At 51.4% G+C, this 14,691-nt stretch overlaps 1 protein-coding gene across 9 annotated transcripts in view; it reads right to left on the reverse strand.

Moving 5' to 3' along the window:
- Positions 1-3,183: 3,183 nt before the first annotated feature.
- The window catches only part of PIK3R5 (phosphoinositide-3-kinase regulatory subunit 5), a 61,698-nt gene continuing 50,190 nt past the window's right edge, over positions 3,184-14,691 (reverse strand). For 7 of the 9 annotated variants that reach the window (XM_065034398.1, XM_065034403.1, XM_065034405.1 and 4 more), the window contains 10 exons: positions 13,074-13,824; positions 12,822-12,975; positions 12,515-12,640; positions 11,696-11,821; positions 10,811-10,904; positions 9,530-9,606; positions 8,372-8,465; positions 6,864-6,946; positions 6,546-6,658; positions 3,184-5,953 (listed from right to left, as the gene is read on the reverse strand). In XM_065034398.1, coding sequence (XP_064890470.1) covers positions 5,812-5,953; positions 6,546-6,658; positions 6,864-6,946; positions 8,372-8,465; positions 9,530-9,606; positions 10,811-10,904; positions 11,696-11,821; positions 12,515-12,640; positions 12,822-12,975; positions 13,074-13,824 — 1,760 coding nt within the window. In that variant the 3' untranslated portion in view covers positions 3,184-5,811. The remainder of the gene's footprint in view (positions 5,954-6,545; positions 6,659-6,863; positions 6,947-8,371; positions 8,466-9,529; positions 9,607-10,810; positions 10,905-11,695; positions 11,822-12,514; positions 12,641-12,821; positions 12,976-13,073; positions 13,825-14,691) is intronic. The other 2 variants (XM_065034402.1, XM_065034397.1) reach the window with 1 other exon arrangement.

Below are 14,691 nucleotides of genomic sequence, written 5' to 3' on the forward strand. Positions count from 1 at the left end.
GGCCGGGCAGCCCGTCCCGGAGCCGCTCGGCGCTCGCTGCCAGCGGGACCTGAGACATCCCCGCTGCCTCCGCTCGGGCGGGAGGAAATCTGAGACACGGCCGTGGGAGCACACGGGCAGAACGGAGGGGACGGTGCTCGTGGGGCTGGGACCTCTGACCGAGGGGCGCCCCGGGCGCGTTCATCCTGCCCTGGCATGCAGGGGCGCGGCGGGGCCGGGAAGCCCCACTGCTCGCTGCTGTTTCCCGCTGAGAGAGCAGATGAGCACCGTTGAAATACCTCCGGGTAAGAGATTTCCAGGGAACAACCCGATTCAGGTCCAATGACCCAGGTCCGTGTTGGCTTCCACACCCTATGTCACCCCCCACGTGCCGGTGCATCACTGCAGGGCAGCTGGAAATGCCACGGGTGAAACTACATATTTATCTACCAGGAAGCAAAAATACAAGAGAAATGTTTGCCCTGGCGCTTCTCACAAGCACCTCGTTGAGCACAAGGAAAGGATCGAAGTGCCGAGCTGTGTGGGCAGGTCCCCACATGAGGCCAGGGGCCCCGTCACCACCCAAGGGCCTGGGCTGGTTTGATCCCAGCTCAACAAGCCCCTGTGCAGCCTCCAGCTCTCCAGGCTGCGCCCCGGGCCTGGCAGAGCTCTGCTCAGCTCTGCAGACCACGAGAGCTTTGCAAACAAGCTTTTTTCCCCAACTTGACAGTAAAGCTAGAGAAAAATCAGTCTAAACAAACACTGGATTTAGGAGTGAATGTTTGTTTTCCCTCACCCCACATGCTGCAAGTTACAGCTACCCTTTGGGAGCATTCATCATGTTCCACAGCAATGTTCCCATTTAAACGACCTGTTGATGACCTACACAGACCATGGCAGGGCGGTTTGATAGCCCCACTTAACAGAAGAGGAGGGCACCTGCGTTTTCCAGCTTTCAAGAGAACGTTAGAAAGCATCTGTAACAGTGGTTCCCAGACAGGCAGATTCTTCCCTGACTGTCGATGCTAACTCATTTTGTATTTCTAATTAGCCACTCGATCAGAAACAGCCACTTAATGACCCCTTCTCTGCAGGCTCATGCTGCTCTTCACCTCACGCACTAGAACATCTTAATTCCCGAAGCTATTCAGATCTTGGCTGGACCCTGAGTGACCCAATTGATGGTGCCTGTATGCGCCAGGCTCTGATTTCCGCCAGCACTGGGCCATGTGGCTCTGGGGTGGCAGATGTGGCTCTCACCCAAGCCCTGGGGCACACTGCTACCCCCCACACTGTGAGAAATTAACACATACCAAACTCCCAAAGCACTTCTATTGGTGTAACCCCATTCAGGAAGTGAATAAAAGTTGGTGTTCTGGGTCTGAAACACCAAACACACCTTGTCCCCATCTTCCCATCGTTCACAGATGCAGACACACCACACACCCACTCAGTTTTGACGCTGGGAGAATTGCAAAAGATTCTTTTTGAGTTGATTTGACCATAACCACAAGAGGCAAAACGAGTTTTGTTAAATAGTGTAATCTTAACCCAGCCTTACTTATTTTATCAGCAGCTGTTTGCTAATCTTTTGTACTTACAAGAACCAAACCCTCAGCTATGCAGCACTTGAGACTTGAGCCCTGATCCTGAACTTTTCATCATGCGTGTTTTTAGAAGAAAGTACTTTTCTGCATCAGATTTAAGCATGTGTGTTCCTCTTTCCACTTTTCTTTTTAAAAAGGAAAGAATGGGGAAGGGGGAATTTGTGGGTTTTTTATGGTTGAGAACAAACAAAAGTAGATTGGCATTCCAGCTTGGAAAATGAAGTATTTTCCTTTTGATTTTTATTTGCCTTTTCAAAAGATCCCTTTCTTTTTATTTAAAGAACGCCTGTTGTTATTCTCTAATCAGAGTGAAAAAAGTTGATAGCTAATACATCGTGAAGTGCTGATTAACAAAAGTTATTCCCATCTGTTTTTTTTTCCCATGTTGTTCATTTGATTACAACACACTGGCCCTCATGCCTACCAAGTAAGGCTGTTTCCTTGAACATCCACAGAAGGAGAAGGCAACCCTTGAGGCAATTAAATGTTTGCGAGTGTCATTCCATATTTCAGAATACTTTCAGTGGCAACAGCTCCATCTGCAAACTGTGCATCCCCAAAGATGCACGAGAGATGCGCAAGTCAGAAATACCCAAAAACCCGGCTGCTGGGCAAAAACCTGCCGACCCCGAGCACTCACCCTCCACCCCAGGGCTCTGCTGTGCCCAGGGCTGGACCTTGCCCTGCTCAGTTCCTGGGGTAACGCGTATTTCTCTGCAAAACAACACTGAAGAGGTCAAGGAGCCTCCTGGAAGGGAAGGGTCTGCACAGATCCCACCTTGCACACACAAGCTCTGTGAGTTTCTTTTCTCCTTCATCCAGCGTGGAACCAATTTTGCACTTATAGCATCAAAACCTGCTTTTCTACTCACAGAACAGAAGCAGACCAATTAACCTCTGCAAGTCTCCGTGTCGTGCCTTCTGGGACCAAGTTCTCCAACATAATGACTTTATGAGGGAGGTTCTCCTGCCCCTCTGCTCTGCCCTGGGGAGACCACACCTGGAATATTGTGTCCAGTTGTGGCCCCTCAGTTCCAGCAGGACAGGGAACTGCTGGAGAGAGTCCAGCGCAGCCACCAAGATGCTGGAGGGAGTGGAGCATCTCCCGTGTGAGGAAAGGCTGAGGGAGCTGGGGCTCTGGAGCTGGACAAGAGGAGACTGAGGGGGGACTCATTCCTGGGGATCAATATGGAAAGGGGGAGTGTCAGGAGGATGGAGCCAGGCTCTGCTCAGTGACAACCAGTGACAGGACAAGGGGCAATGGGTGCAAACTGGAACACAGGAGGTTCCACTTAAATTTGAGAAGAAACTTGTTCCCGGTGAGGGTGGCAGAGCCTGGCCCAGGCTGCCCAGGGGGGTTGTGGAGTCTCCTTCTGTGCAGACATTCCAACCCGCCTGGACACCTTCCTGTGTAACCTCATCTGGGTGTTCCTGCTCCATGGGGGGATTGCACTGGATGAGCTTTCCAGGTCCCTTCAACCCCCGACATGCTGGAATTCTGTGATGCTGTGGACCCAGGTGCTCCCTGCCCTCCTCATGGAGACACGAACCCTCCTGTGCCTCCAGCCCGCTTGGCAATTACTTGACTCAAATGCTGTACTTGAAATAAATCAACATTTAATATTTTACAATTACCTTAAAAGTTCTTTGAACAGTATTTTACAGATCAGCACAGACTTTACACGGCTGCACATATGTACAAGGATGACCTGAAAGAACCTCGGACTTCTTTCATTTCCAGAAAGCATCAGAGGTCAAAACCTTAATCAGGATTATGAGTCCCCAGAGTTTGCGCTTGTTTTTCTCTATGAGACGGAAATTCTCTTCTCTAGTATTTCTATAAGGCCGGCTGAAACCAAGGAGGTTTATATCATTAACGGCAGCAGGCATATATTTAGCCATGGATATCACGATCACAAATAGCAATGTTTTGACAGGATAAGGTGCTATTTTGAAGTATTGAACAAAAAAAAAAAAAAACCACCAGCTGTCAAACTTCAGCCCCATTTGAGAAGACGCACACAAACCTGTTTGGAAAATGAAAAGTCAGTGAAGAAACTTTTTCCAAGTGCATGGAAAGAGCTATTAAAATACGTTTCTGATCCCTTGAGCCTATTGGACTTAAAATACTGATGTGCAGGAGTGCACGGCAGCGACCTCAGCGTGTGCTGCCCCCCTGCGAGAGCAGGGACGGCCCAGCAGCACCCGGCAGGGGCTCCGTGTCCCCGCTGCCCGCAAGGACAGGCGCTGCTCCACGCACACAGGAGACGATGGGAGCTCCTGGAGCTGCTGTGTGGCCAGGGAAGGTGGGTCCTTGCTGGGTGTCCAAGCTGTGTTTGCATCACGGTGGAGCCAGCGCACCTGCTTACGTTCAAGTGATGCTTCACCCCACGTAAAAGTCTCTTCTTGGAGTCCACAATGCAACACCATCCTTGGGATGGTTTATTCAAGTAGAAGGATGAAGCGCAGAGGCCCCAGGACCATGTTCACATCCCATTTTGCTTATTTCTGGCCATTGGCAGAAGCTGCAGCCAGAGCTGCTGAGGCCACCAAGGAGCCAGCTGGCACCTTCTCCACCCACGATGTTCACCACTGGGCCCAGACCAAGCTGTCCCCAAATGACAAAGGCAGCAGGGACGGAAAGCAGGTTCCGTGTGGCCAGGATCAGAGTGGACAGCACAGCAGGGATCCCCAGACACTTCAGGAGGGATGTGGAGGAATCCAGCGGACAAGCCTGACACATGCTCCCCGCAGACAACTGAAGCCCCCAGGGACTCTGGCCCTTTTCCTGGCAGATTTAACCTCAAATGACACCAGCCCTTGGGGACAGGGCCCAGCCTTGTTCTAACTAGTGCTAAGAGCTGATCAGGTCCTGTTCTCAGGAGGACCAGGGGACCCGCGCTGAACTGATCACGCTGTGGCTGAGCCCTGCAGACCCCAGCAGCATTGAGGGTCCCTTCCAGACTTTTCCAGGGATCTGATGTCCTCAGCGTTAAGCTCCTTTTAGCCTGTAGCAGGCAGCATGTGCTTCTGCCTGTTATCATTAGTGCAACCACCAAAACCAACTGAGAAACAGCCTGAGAGCTATGAAACCAGGCAAGGGTCGGAATACCTCTAAAACCCCTCAAATATTGCACCTTTCTGTACCTACAGCCTTGCAGAGGAGGATGGAAAGCCTCTTTGCAGGGGATGGGGGGATCTCAAATCCTATTGTCACTTACAAGTGTCGCTAGTGTTTTTAGTGCTGGGTCCTTCTCTAGCAAAGCTGCCTCTTTGGGTGAGCTTAAGGCAATCCCAGTGGTTTCCCCGGTATTTCCCTCCCTCTTGTGAGTGCGAGCATGGTTCCTGTCATATTTCAAGCAACTATTGAGGATTCAGGCTCTGGGCTATCTCTAGGGTACAGTGCTGGTGAGCACAAGAACATGAGCTGATCAGGGAGTACATCTCATAGGTGAATTCTGCAGGAATTGGAAGTTCATCTCCTGCAGGTCCTGGATTTACAGTAAACATACATATATACGTGACAAGCTATCCATGCCCTGGTATGGCTTATTGCACTGGATTCACTGGAATGCAAACAGTCTACAACCCACGCCAAGGTCTTCCTGGATTCAACTAGGTCACTCTGTTCTGCAAGACACCCAACCTTCAGAATTTAAATGAAATGTTAAGAAACCCTGTCCCTGTCCTTCAAGAACTGCCCTGAGCATCGTGACCTGTTACGGGTGACATGCCACCAGGATTTCAGTTGGGTGGCCTGCACCTCCGTGTGCATTGAAGGCCACCTACCACCACTCAGCCAAGGATATTCATTTTCCAAAATTTCCCTCCACGAGCCCCCCACGATCATACTGGTCTTGCAGCTGCTGTCACATACAGCCACCGAACCCTTTGCTGGCAGGAAAATCTCACTGCCCTCGCCTTGCCCTCCCAATCAGGTGTTGGCAGTCCGCTGAACCAGGTGGAGATCTCAAGGAAACCACTTTCCTCCCATTGCTGAGGAACCCTGAGAGATACCAGAGCACAAGAACAACGCTCCCATTCCCCAAGCATGGGCTAAGCCCAGCCCAGGAGCAGCTCAGTCACCGCTCTCACGCTTTGGGCTGCAGGATGTCTTGGACAAGAACGGATGGGTCTCCAACCCAAAGGAGGGCGGTCAGCCTTCTTTTCCTGAGGCTATATTGGTGTTGGACGTGAGTCTGTCCTGAGAGGACACAGGGTGCTTCTACGGCAGTGCTCCACTGAAAGTGGCAATGGGTAAACACAGGAGAGAATGAAACTCGGAGTGGTCCTGGGGAGGCAATGAGGACCTTCTCAGTGCAAAGAGATCGCTGTCCCTGGGTTTGTAGCACACAGAGATCTCACACCTGCACGGAAACAAAAAGAAACCAAATTATAAGTAAGGTGTGTGGTTGAGAACCACGGCCCTTGGGTGCAGCAGAAATATCTGCAAACAAACAGGAATCAGTGCATTCTTTAGTAGGACTGGAGTTAGAGAGCTGAGAGTTCAGGTCTTTAATCTGGCTCAGATTAGGATCCAGAGCAGAAGCATCCATAATGAGTAATTTCTGATATTCATTAGAGAAAATGAGAACTTTTGCATCCCCCATATTTTAGGGACAGGGAAGCAGCTCCTTTTCCATCTCGTCTCATGAACTCTCCCACTAGTCCCCTGAGTTGCACAACAAACAAGTTAAGTAAAACACTTCTCTTTAGGGTTATTTAAAAAAAAAGAAACCTCCTGTGTTTCAGTCTGTGCCCGTTGCCCCTCACCCTGGCGTTGGGCACCACTGAACAGAGTCTGGTCCATCCTCTGACACCCACCCTGAGATATTGATCCCATTGATCACATCCCTCTCAGCTTCTCTTTTCCAGCTCAACAGCCCCAGCTCTCTCAGTCTCTCCTCACAAGAAAGATGCTCCAGACCCCTCAACAACTTTGTAGCCCGTAGTTCTTACCGTGTTACACTCTGCAGGATCTTCTGCTCATCCTGGTCTAGGCACACAGCGAAGGAGGACTGGAGACCGATAATCTGGACCTTGTCTACTTTGATCTGGGACACGCTGATCTGCTGATAGAAAAAGAGTCCGAGTGAGGGAGCTGCTAGGCTTGGTGCGTTGTCCCTGTGCAGGAACGGGGAGCTGGGCACCCCTAGGCCAGGCCTGGTGGCCAACAGAAAGTTTTCCCAAGGAGCTGCTCTCCTGCCCTGCTCCCCTCCCAGCTGAGTCAGGCTGACGTCCTGTTACCAAAAGTAAGAGCACCATGATTTGAGTTACCTGATTGAAGCTTTTTTTGGATTTGGAGTTTTGCCTTTTGACCACCTCTGTCATGGTCAGGTTGAGACACTCTGTCTTCGAGGCTGTAACAAAAGAAAACAGTTATCACTCGGGGCTTCTGGGGCACTGGTGACAACCCAAGTGGTCCCTCCACCCCTCAGAGCATCCCAGAGCGCGCGGCTCTCAGCAGGACCCCACTGCTGGGGAGTGTGCAATTCCAGCTTGCTTCTCCTCGTGCTGACCCAGACGGAAGGAAAACCACCAGAGACAGAGAGGTAAATGTCCTCTGTAATTTCCAAATGCTTTCTAAACGTAGCAGAAAAGGACATTTAACTGCCTTAGGACCTAGACAGGAAAAAAAGCATTGTCCCATCACCAAGAGAAAATTCTAGCTCTCCCAGCGTGGCCTGTCCTGCAGTCCACCCAGGGACGCTTTTTCGTGTCTGGAACTACAGTGACATCCTGTGGTCAAACTGCTGGATGTGAAAACCAGAGACGATCAAAGGCACCTGGTTTCTCTCAAAAGGATGGAGATTGATGAAGAAGTTTCTCCACAGTGTGAACCTGAGGACACCCCCTGAAGCAAACCCAGTGTGCTGGCAGCACAAGCGAAGCTCCTGAACTAGCACAGAAACACCCAACTCAAGTGTATAGAGGAGGTAAAAAATTAATTCCTGCCGATTTTGTTTGCTTGTTCTCATTTTTCAGGATTGTCTGTTGGGCTTCATGGACAGGGCAGCAACAGTAGGGACTGAGGTTTAGGTTGAGCTCCATGGGGCATGTAGGAGCTGTCTTGTATTGGTATGTCACTCACTTGCCCCAACTACTCCACTCACAAACCACAGAGCTGCCAGACACAAAGCACACGAGAAGAGCTAAAGAAAACTCACTTTACTCAGAACTAGATGTCTGATTGCCAAACCAGCAATTATCAAGCAACAATGAACAGATATTGTTCTGAAACACACACACAAAATAAAAGTCTTGCTGCTTTTAAAAGGCCCAAAGCCTTATTAATACCCCATTGGAAACCTGATTAGAAAAGAAGTTATGAAGCAAAACCAGATATCTCTGAGCTGCAGGAAGGAAACCGGGCTGAAGTTTGTCTGCAAGGCACAGCTGCTGGGTGGCAGGACACGCACCCCCTCCCTGGGTCCTGCTTCACTTCACAACAGTTTTACCCATCTCTCCTCCCCAAACAAGTGTTATCCTGGAAACTGCCGCCCTCCAGCGATCATCCTGCTGTTTGGACAGCACTGTCCACTGCCAGACATTGCATTTCCCTGGCTGGAAGCTTGGGAAATCAAATGCTCTCCATCCTGGACATGGTGCTAAGCACAGCCAAGGACTCTAGGATGCCCCAGGGATCACCAGGCACCTCCCATGTGTCTTCTCCTGAAGTCGCACATCCCCGCTTTGCTCCAGCCAGAAGACCCACACTGTCCACATGCTCCACCAGTTCCTCCTGTTGCTCCCTACACAAAGCCTCCGACACCACCTCTACCCACCTAGTTCTTCATACTTCTTGCAGGCTTTGCTAAGGTTGACGGATGTGCAGACCTTCTCCACGTCGTGCCAGTGACTTCTCCCACTGATGGCTGTCTGCAGAGACCAACCAAAGCCCGTGAGATGTCACGCTCCAGCTTGATATCACCCTCCCTCCCACCCCAACCGTCTGGCTGGACTAGCTCAGATGTGGATTTACCTGGATCTGCACAGACAAAGTTTCAGTAGGCAATAAAATTAAATTAATCTTGGATTACTGAGAGTACAGACTGACTAAAAGTATGAGAGCATATGATAAATGATGCAAAGTTAATAACTTTGGAATGAAATACATAGCAAGTTTATTACCACCTTCATGCTCAGTCTATAACCTAAGTAGGTTTCCATTAGATGCAGGAATTGTGCTGCTAATTATAAGAAAAGTAAGGAGCACTTTAAGTTATACCTAACAATGTATGGTATGGGCAGTACCCATATTTTCTCACAGTGCTGTTTTTATCTAAAACAAGGGACATGAACAGCAGGCAAGGCACTTGTTGCTTCGATTCATATCAATATTTCAAAGGTGCTAACCTATTTTGAAGGTTACCAAGCAGCTGTTTTCTCAATAGCAGGTAGGTGAGGCAGAATAATGATCCTTACTCTTCTTCATTATTTAGCAGTACAGGTTCTTTGAGAGAGTAAGACTACTTCCAACTTGATCTCAAACACAATTTACATATAGTTGCCCAGCACAGTTAATTTTGTGACGTGATGTATGGATTAGACAGTGAACCTGACTAACAGGGAAGAAAGGATCTATAGTGTCCTTGTTCAGGCTTAACACTAAATAACTGCAGAGGAACCAACAGAGCAGGAGGACTGCTGTGCCCTGTACAAGATCGTGGGCCCACCAGTGTAAAGTGGCACCAACTACAAGTCCAGTCTCTGGAACCTGGCTGCACGTTCCCTATTTTACTGGGCTGAGCAGGAGTGGAAATCCACTCCCAGTTAGCCAGTAAGCAAGCAATTAGTTTGAGTTTGGCTCGTCTGGGCTCGGATTTGGGCTCCTCCAGCAGCCTGTCAGCATCTGCCTCTCTCAGCCCCCTGCAGAGATACGTTTGCCCAGCACTAAAGCGTTTTTCTGCCCCATTTGTCTTTGTGAAGCCCCGCGCACTCACCTTGCTGTAGGCGATCTGTAGTGTTAGCGGGATGGCTTCTCTGTCTCCATCGATGCCCAGCCTTTTGCTGCCTGGACCTGCACAAAACAAGGAGCAAATGTCACACGGTGCCTTTTATCCCCATGCTTCAATAGGCTACTGATACAGCAGCACACTCGGTCGCTACAGAAAATGGATTAAAAGTGGTTTGCTGAACACAGCTGTGGAGCAAAAAGAAAAGGTGATTTAAAAGCTGCCAGAAAGCAACGAATCCAGTGCAGAGATTTCAACATAAAGCACAACAAGCAGCTCTGCAAAACTGAAAGTGGCGCTGGCTTAGGCGGAGCAGAGGGGTCAGTGTTTCAGGGAAAACACAAAGCCATCAAAGGCCACATTGCTCCTGTTTTTCCGGGCATATTTGTGCCCACATTAAATTAGCCTTGAAATACTGTGCCCAACACTTACTAACTTTTTCCCCCCCCCGGATAATGCTTTGCAGATGTTGAGTGGTGTGTTGCCAGACAATCAGGGATAAGATAATCAAAGTCAGAAAGGATTGGTGGTTCCATGAGTTACTGCAAAGAGGTCTTGGCCAAGCCTGTATTTTGAGGGAGTGGGGTGGTGACACTTTATATGGAAGATATTTTATGAGCTCTGTTTAAAAAGACAAGGCGAGATCACAGAAAAGCAATTGGTTAAAAAAAACTGTGTTTAAATGCAGTATCGTTGGCTGGCCATGAGATGTCTCTGCAAGCACCAGACAGCATTTCTCCTTGGTACCCAGGAGAGCTGGAGACAACACTGCAGGCAGATGCTTCTGCCACTGCTGCTTGTCTCTACTAATTTTACAAATCAGTAGTGTAAAAGCTCATGGATCTCCCTTGCAGGGAGGCTACAAACACATGCACAAACCCTGCTTTGCCCAGTAATCTTAGGAAAATGGAAAGAGGGGTTTTATAAATGACGCTCCTGGACAAAGCACAACCGACAGAAAGCAGCAAAATTAAAGATGAAGAGCTGCACTTGGCCAGGTGCTGATGAGAGGAAGGAAATGGGCTTGTAGCTGGTTTATTGCAAATACATTTTAGAGTCGACAGCAGTAAAAACAACAAGGCACAACTTTACTCTTCAAGAGGGATGCGAGAACCATGATGCCTCGCTTCCAAATTTGTGAAACGATGCCTGGACCTTTGCTCATGATGCAGCCTGGGTTCAGACATCTCTTGCAGCCCACGGTCCCCCCAGCGCCCCCAGTGTGCAGACCCTTGTCCCGAGGCTGCAGGTGCAGAAGCAGGTACAGACCTGATGCTTTGATGGCCCGTGTGGCCGCTGAGTGGCCCAGCTCGAGGGAATGGATGAAGACTTCGGTCATCTTTTCTCCCCCGATGAAGGTGAGCTGCCAGGGGAGAAGAGGGAAGACGTGGTGGTGAGGAGACCCAGCCTGCACCAGGCACCGTTCACCCCTCTCACTCCTTTCTACAGGTAACTGGTCAGTTTGGCAGAATCCTTTCACGTTTTGAAAATACACCTTTTTGACAACTGCCTGGGGTGACACTTTCCTTTAGCTGTACTTCTGACTGTTTTAACAGACCACCAGCAAACTAAACAAACCAAAAACCTGATTTTCATTTAAAGAAAACTCCCCATCTCACTGGAAAGGAAACCTACGATGAGCCTAACAGCTGGGTCTGGGCATCGCTTTGGGTGACGAAATCCCATGCACAGCAACTCTGCTTGCCACGGCCTCACTGCAGCTGGTCCCGTGCCACCAAACCAAAGTGGTTGTTGCAGCCGTGCTCTCAACCTGCCCCAGTGCATTTGTGCCATGCACACAGCGGGATGTGCAAAACAGGCTTTGTGGAGGGGCTTGGTTTAGAAAGCAGAGCACTGAAGGGACTTCCAGTGATGTAAATAACCTGACAGAAGTCACTTGTGTCACAGTGAAAGGTACTTGGATGGAAAACTGCTCGTGTGACTTAAGGATTGTCTGGGCAGGACCTGCATCTCTCAATCCTTGAGCCAGGAGCTCATGTACAAGGGAACAAGAAAGGACCCTGCTCAGGCTTACCAGCACATGGTGGCGGTGCCAGACCCCGACCTGCGTCATAGGCAGACTCCCGGTTGGTAGCACCAGCAGAAAATCCCCCTTTTCCCTTCACCAAGAAAGTGCCAAGCCCCTTCACCCACCTCTGTCTGGTAGAGCTGCAGCAGGACGGGGCGCATGGCGAAGCGGCAGTAGTAGAGGATCATGTCAGCCAGGATGGGCAGCTGCTCCGGGGAGTCCTCCTGGGGCTCGGCCTCCGGCTTGGCCGACTGCAGCAAGAGGGTGAGTCACAACCCTGAAGAAATGCATGGTACCCACAGCCCACATAGCACAGCTCATCCCACCCCATCTGGGCCAAAAACTATCCTCCTGACCAGCCAGTGTCCAGTTCTGGTCTCTCCAGTGTAAGGACAGGGAATTACTGGAGAGAGTCCAGCGGATGGCTACAAAGATGCTAAGGGGTCTGGAGCATTTTTCTTGTGAGGAGAGACAGAGAGAGCTGAGGCTGTTGAGCTGGAGAAGAGAAGCTGAGAGGGATGTGATCAATGGGATCAATATCTCAGGGTGGGTGTCAGAGGATGGACCAGACTGTTCAGTGGTGCCCAACGCCAGGGTGAGGGGCAACGGGCACAGACTGAAACACAGGAGGCTCCATGTGAACATGAGCAGAAACTTGTTTGCTGGGAGGTGCCAGAGCCTGTCCCAGGCTGCCCAGAGCGGGTGTGCAGTCTCCTGCTCTGAGACATTCAAACCCGCCTGGACCCACCTGTGTGATCTGCTCTGTGACCCTGCGTGAGCAGGGGTTGGACCGGGGGATCTGCAGAGGTCCCTTCAGCCCACACCAGTCTGGGATCCTGTGATTCTGTGACTGTGTAGCCCAGTGCTAACAGAAGCTCTCCTCTCAGCTACCCTGTCCTTCAGGGCAGGGGGACGCTGAGCCCCGTCAGCTCACACACACATACCTGACACAGGACGTGCATGGGCAGGTTCATCAGTCCCAGAACATTGCGCTCGTACCATGGGTCCAACATGCCGATGTAGTGGGAGATGTCGTTGGTGCTGCTGTCCATTCGAGCCAAGGTGGGATCCTGAAACCAGACACACCAGGGTCACGCTGGGGGTGCCCCCAGGCTCCTCATCCCATGCTTGGAGCTGGTGGAAGATCCAGCAATGCTCCTCAGCCCACCCTGACCGCCTCCTCACACTCTGCTCGTGGGGCCAAGCAGAGCACCGGTGGCACCGTGGGCCCCAGGCCAGCAGGACACCTACCGGCTGTGGCGAGGCCCGGAGCTGCGGGTCCCCCAGGGACGGAGACGGATGCATCACTGGTGTCGATGGAGCCAAGCAGCTCCTCTTCACAGGGACGTAGAAAAACTGCAGCTTGAAGTACCTTGTCAGTGAGGGGCAGGTGCTCTCCTTGAGCCTGGGAGAAGGCAGGAGAGGCCTGGGTGAGTGAAGCTCTTCCGTGTGTCCCAGCAGGGCCAGGTACCTGCACAGGGTCCCCCGCACCACCCGGCTCACCTGAGGTTGCTGTAGGCTCGGGCCACTTTCCCCGAGATGCGGTCGGAGCCGAAGACCACGATGCGCAGCGTGGACACCTTGGCGTCCTCATCGTAGCTGAGGAAGGGCCGCCGGGGGAGGCTGAGCTGGCGCGGGGCGAGCGGGGCCGGCAGCCGCTGGCTCAGGACATGCTGCGGCAATGAGTGAGCGCGGCGGGAGCGCGGCGGGACGCGGTGCTTGGCCTGCGGGGTGCACAGGCTCTCGGCCCGGCGCAGGGGCAGCGAGAGCGAGCCCATGTCCGGGCAGTCCTTCAGGTCCCTCCTCAAGACCAGCTGGCTTTTGCTTTTGAAGAGTTTGTAGATCTTAGTGGTCAGGGTTTGTCTGTATTTGTGGTGGGTCTTCTCCACCTTCAGCTCCAGCCGCCCCGCCGTGTCCAGGGAGCTTTCGTCACTGTCCTCCGCGTACCCACTGTCCATGCAGTCCTTCAGGCTGGAGACAAATGACTTCAGGGACTTTCTGGAGACCACCGTCAGTTCTGAGATGGAGTCCTTGGAGGTGTTGAAGAGAGACACTCGTGAGGACTTCAATCCCTCTTCCGACAGTGCTGAGTAAACGGAGTCTTTGGAAATGGCACAGATGGGGGAAAGCAGCGAGTCCCGCTCGGGCGAACAGCCATCAGTTTCCACCTCCTCCTCTTCATCCTCCTCCTCGTTCTCCGACGCCATGTGCTCAACAACGCTGCACTCTTTGCTGAGGACATCATTGAGGATATCTGAAAGGCAATCAGGAGATCACATCTGGCATGGGCTCCAGAATTATCACTGGAAACGTGATGACCCCAGACAACAGCACTACTACAGCACAGCCAGTGCTCCCTTTGATCCTGCATGGTTTCGAAAAGGAGCTGAAAACTTCCAACTGAACATTTTTACATTTCCAGAAGGTGCTCAGATGCAATGCAAACCAAAATGTGTTTCTCTCCTTGAGGTCACATTCTGTTTAAGTTCTCGAAAAGCAAACACCAGTTGGGGTTTTGCTTCCTTCCTACACAGATTTCACAACGTGCTCATGTCTGATGCGGGTTTAACCGGAGGGCAAGAGGAAAGCGAGGGATTTGGCTTATCAAACCCAAATCACCCCACTGAGAGTGGCCTCCCAGCAAGGCTGGACTCACTGCAAAGCCCAAGCCAGAGCTTTGGTCCAGCTCGCTGGGGCCAGACGGCAATGAACACGAAACCTTTATAAGAACAGAAAGGGTCTTCCAGGAATGGGGAAGCCAGAGGAATCAGCTCAGCAGACGGGGAAACCACGTCTTCCCCTGAAAAACTGCTGCGGCCAGGCTGCGAGCACGGCAGAGGCACTGGCTCCCTGGCCAGCCCTGCTGGGGGGTGGAAGAGCCACAACGTCCCAGGGGTCTCAGCCCCACCGTGCCCTGACATCTCACTCTGGTCAGGCCTTCCCAGCAACAATTATTTCCAGGGCATGAGCTCCTTACAGAGGAGTTTTCTACCAAATAAGGTCTCCATCCTACCAGTATCCCCACAGACTTGGGTACAATAAATCTGTCCCAGACTAATGCAAGGTACAATTTTGCTCAGCAGATTAAGTGCTCAAGCTAGGAAAGGCCTTGAGGTGCTGG

This window comes from Columba livia, chromosome 18 (genome assembly GCF_036013475.1).
Source record: "Columba livia isolate bColLiv1 breed racing homer chromosome 18, bColLiv1.pat.W.v2, whole genome shotgun sequence".
Classification (NCBI taxonomy): Eukaryota; Metazoa; Chordata; class Aves; order Columbiformes; family Columbidae; genus Columba; species Columba livia.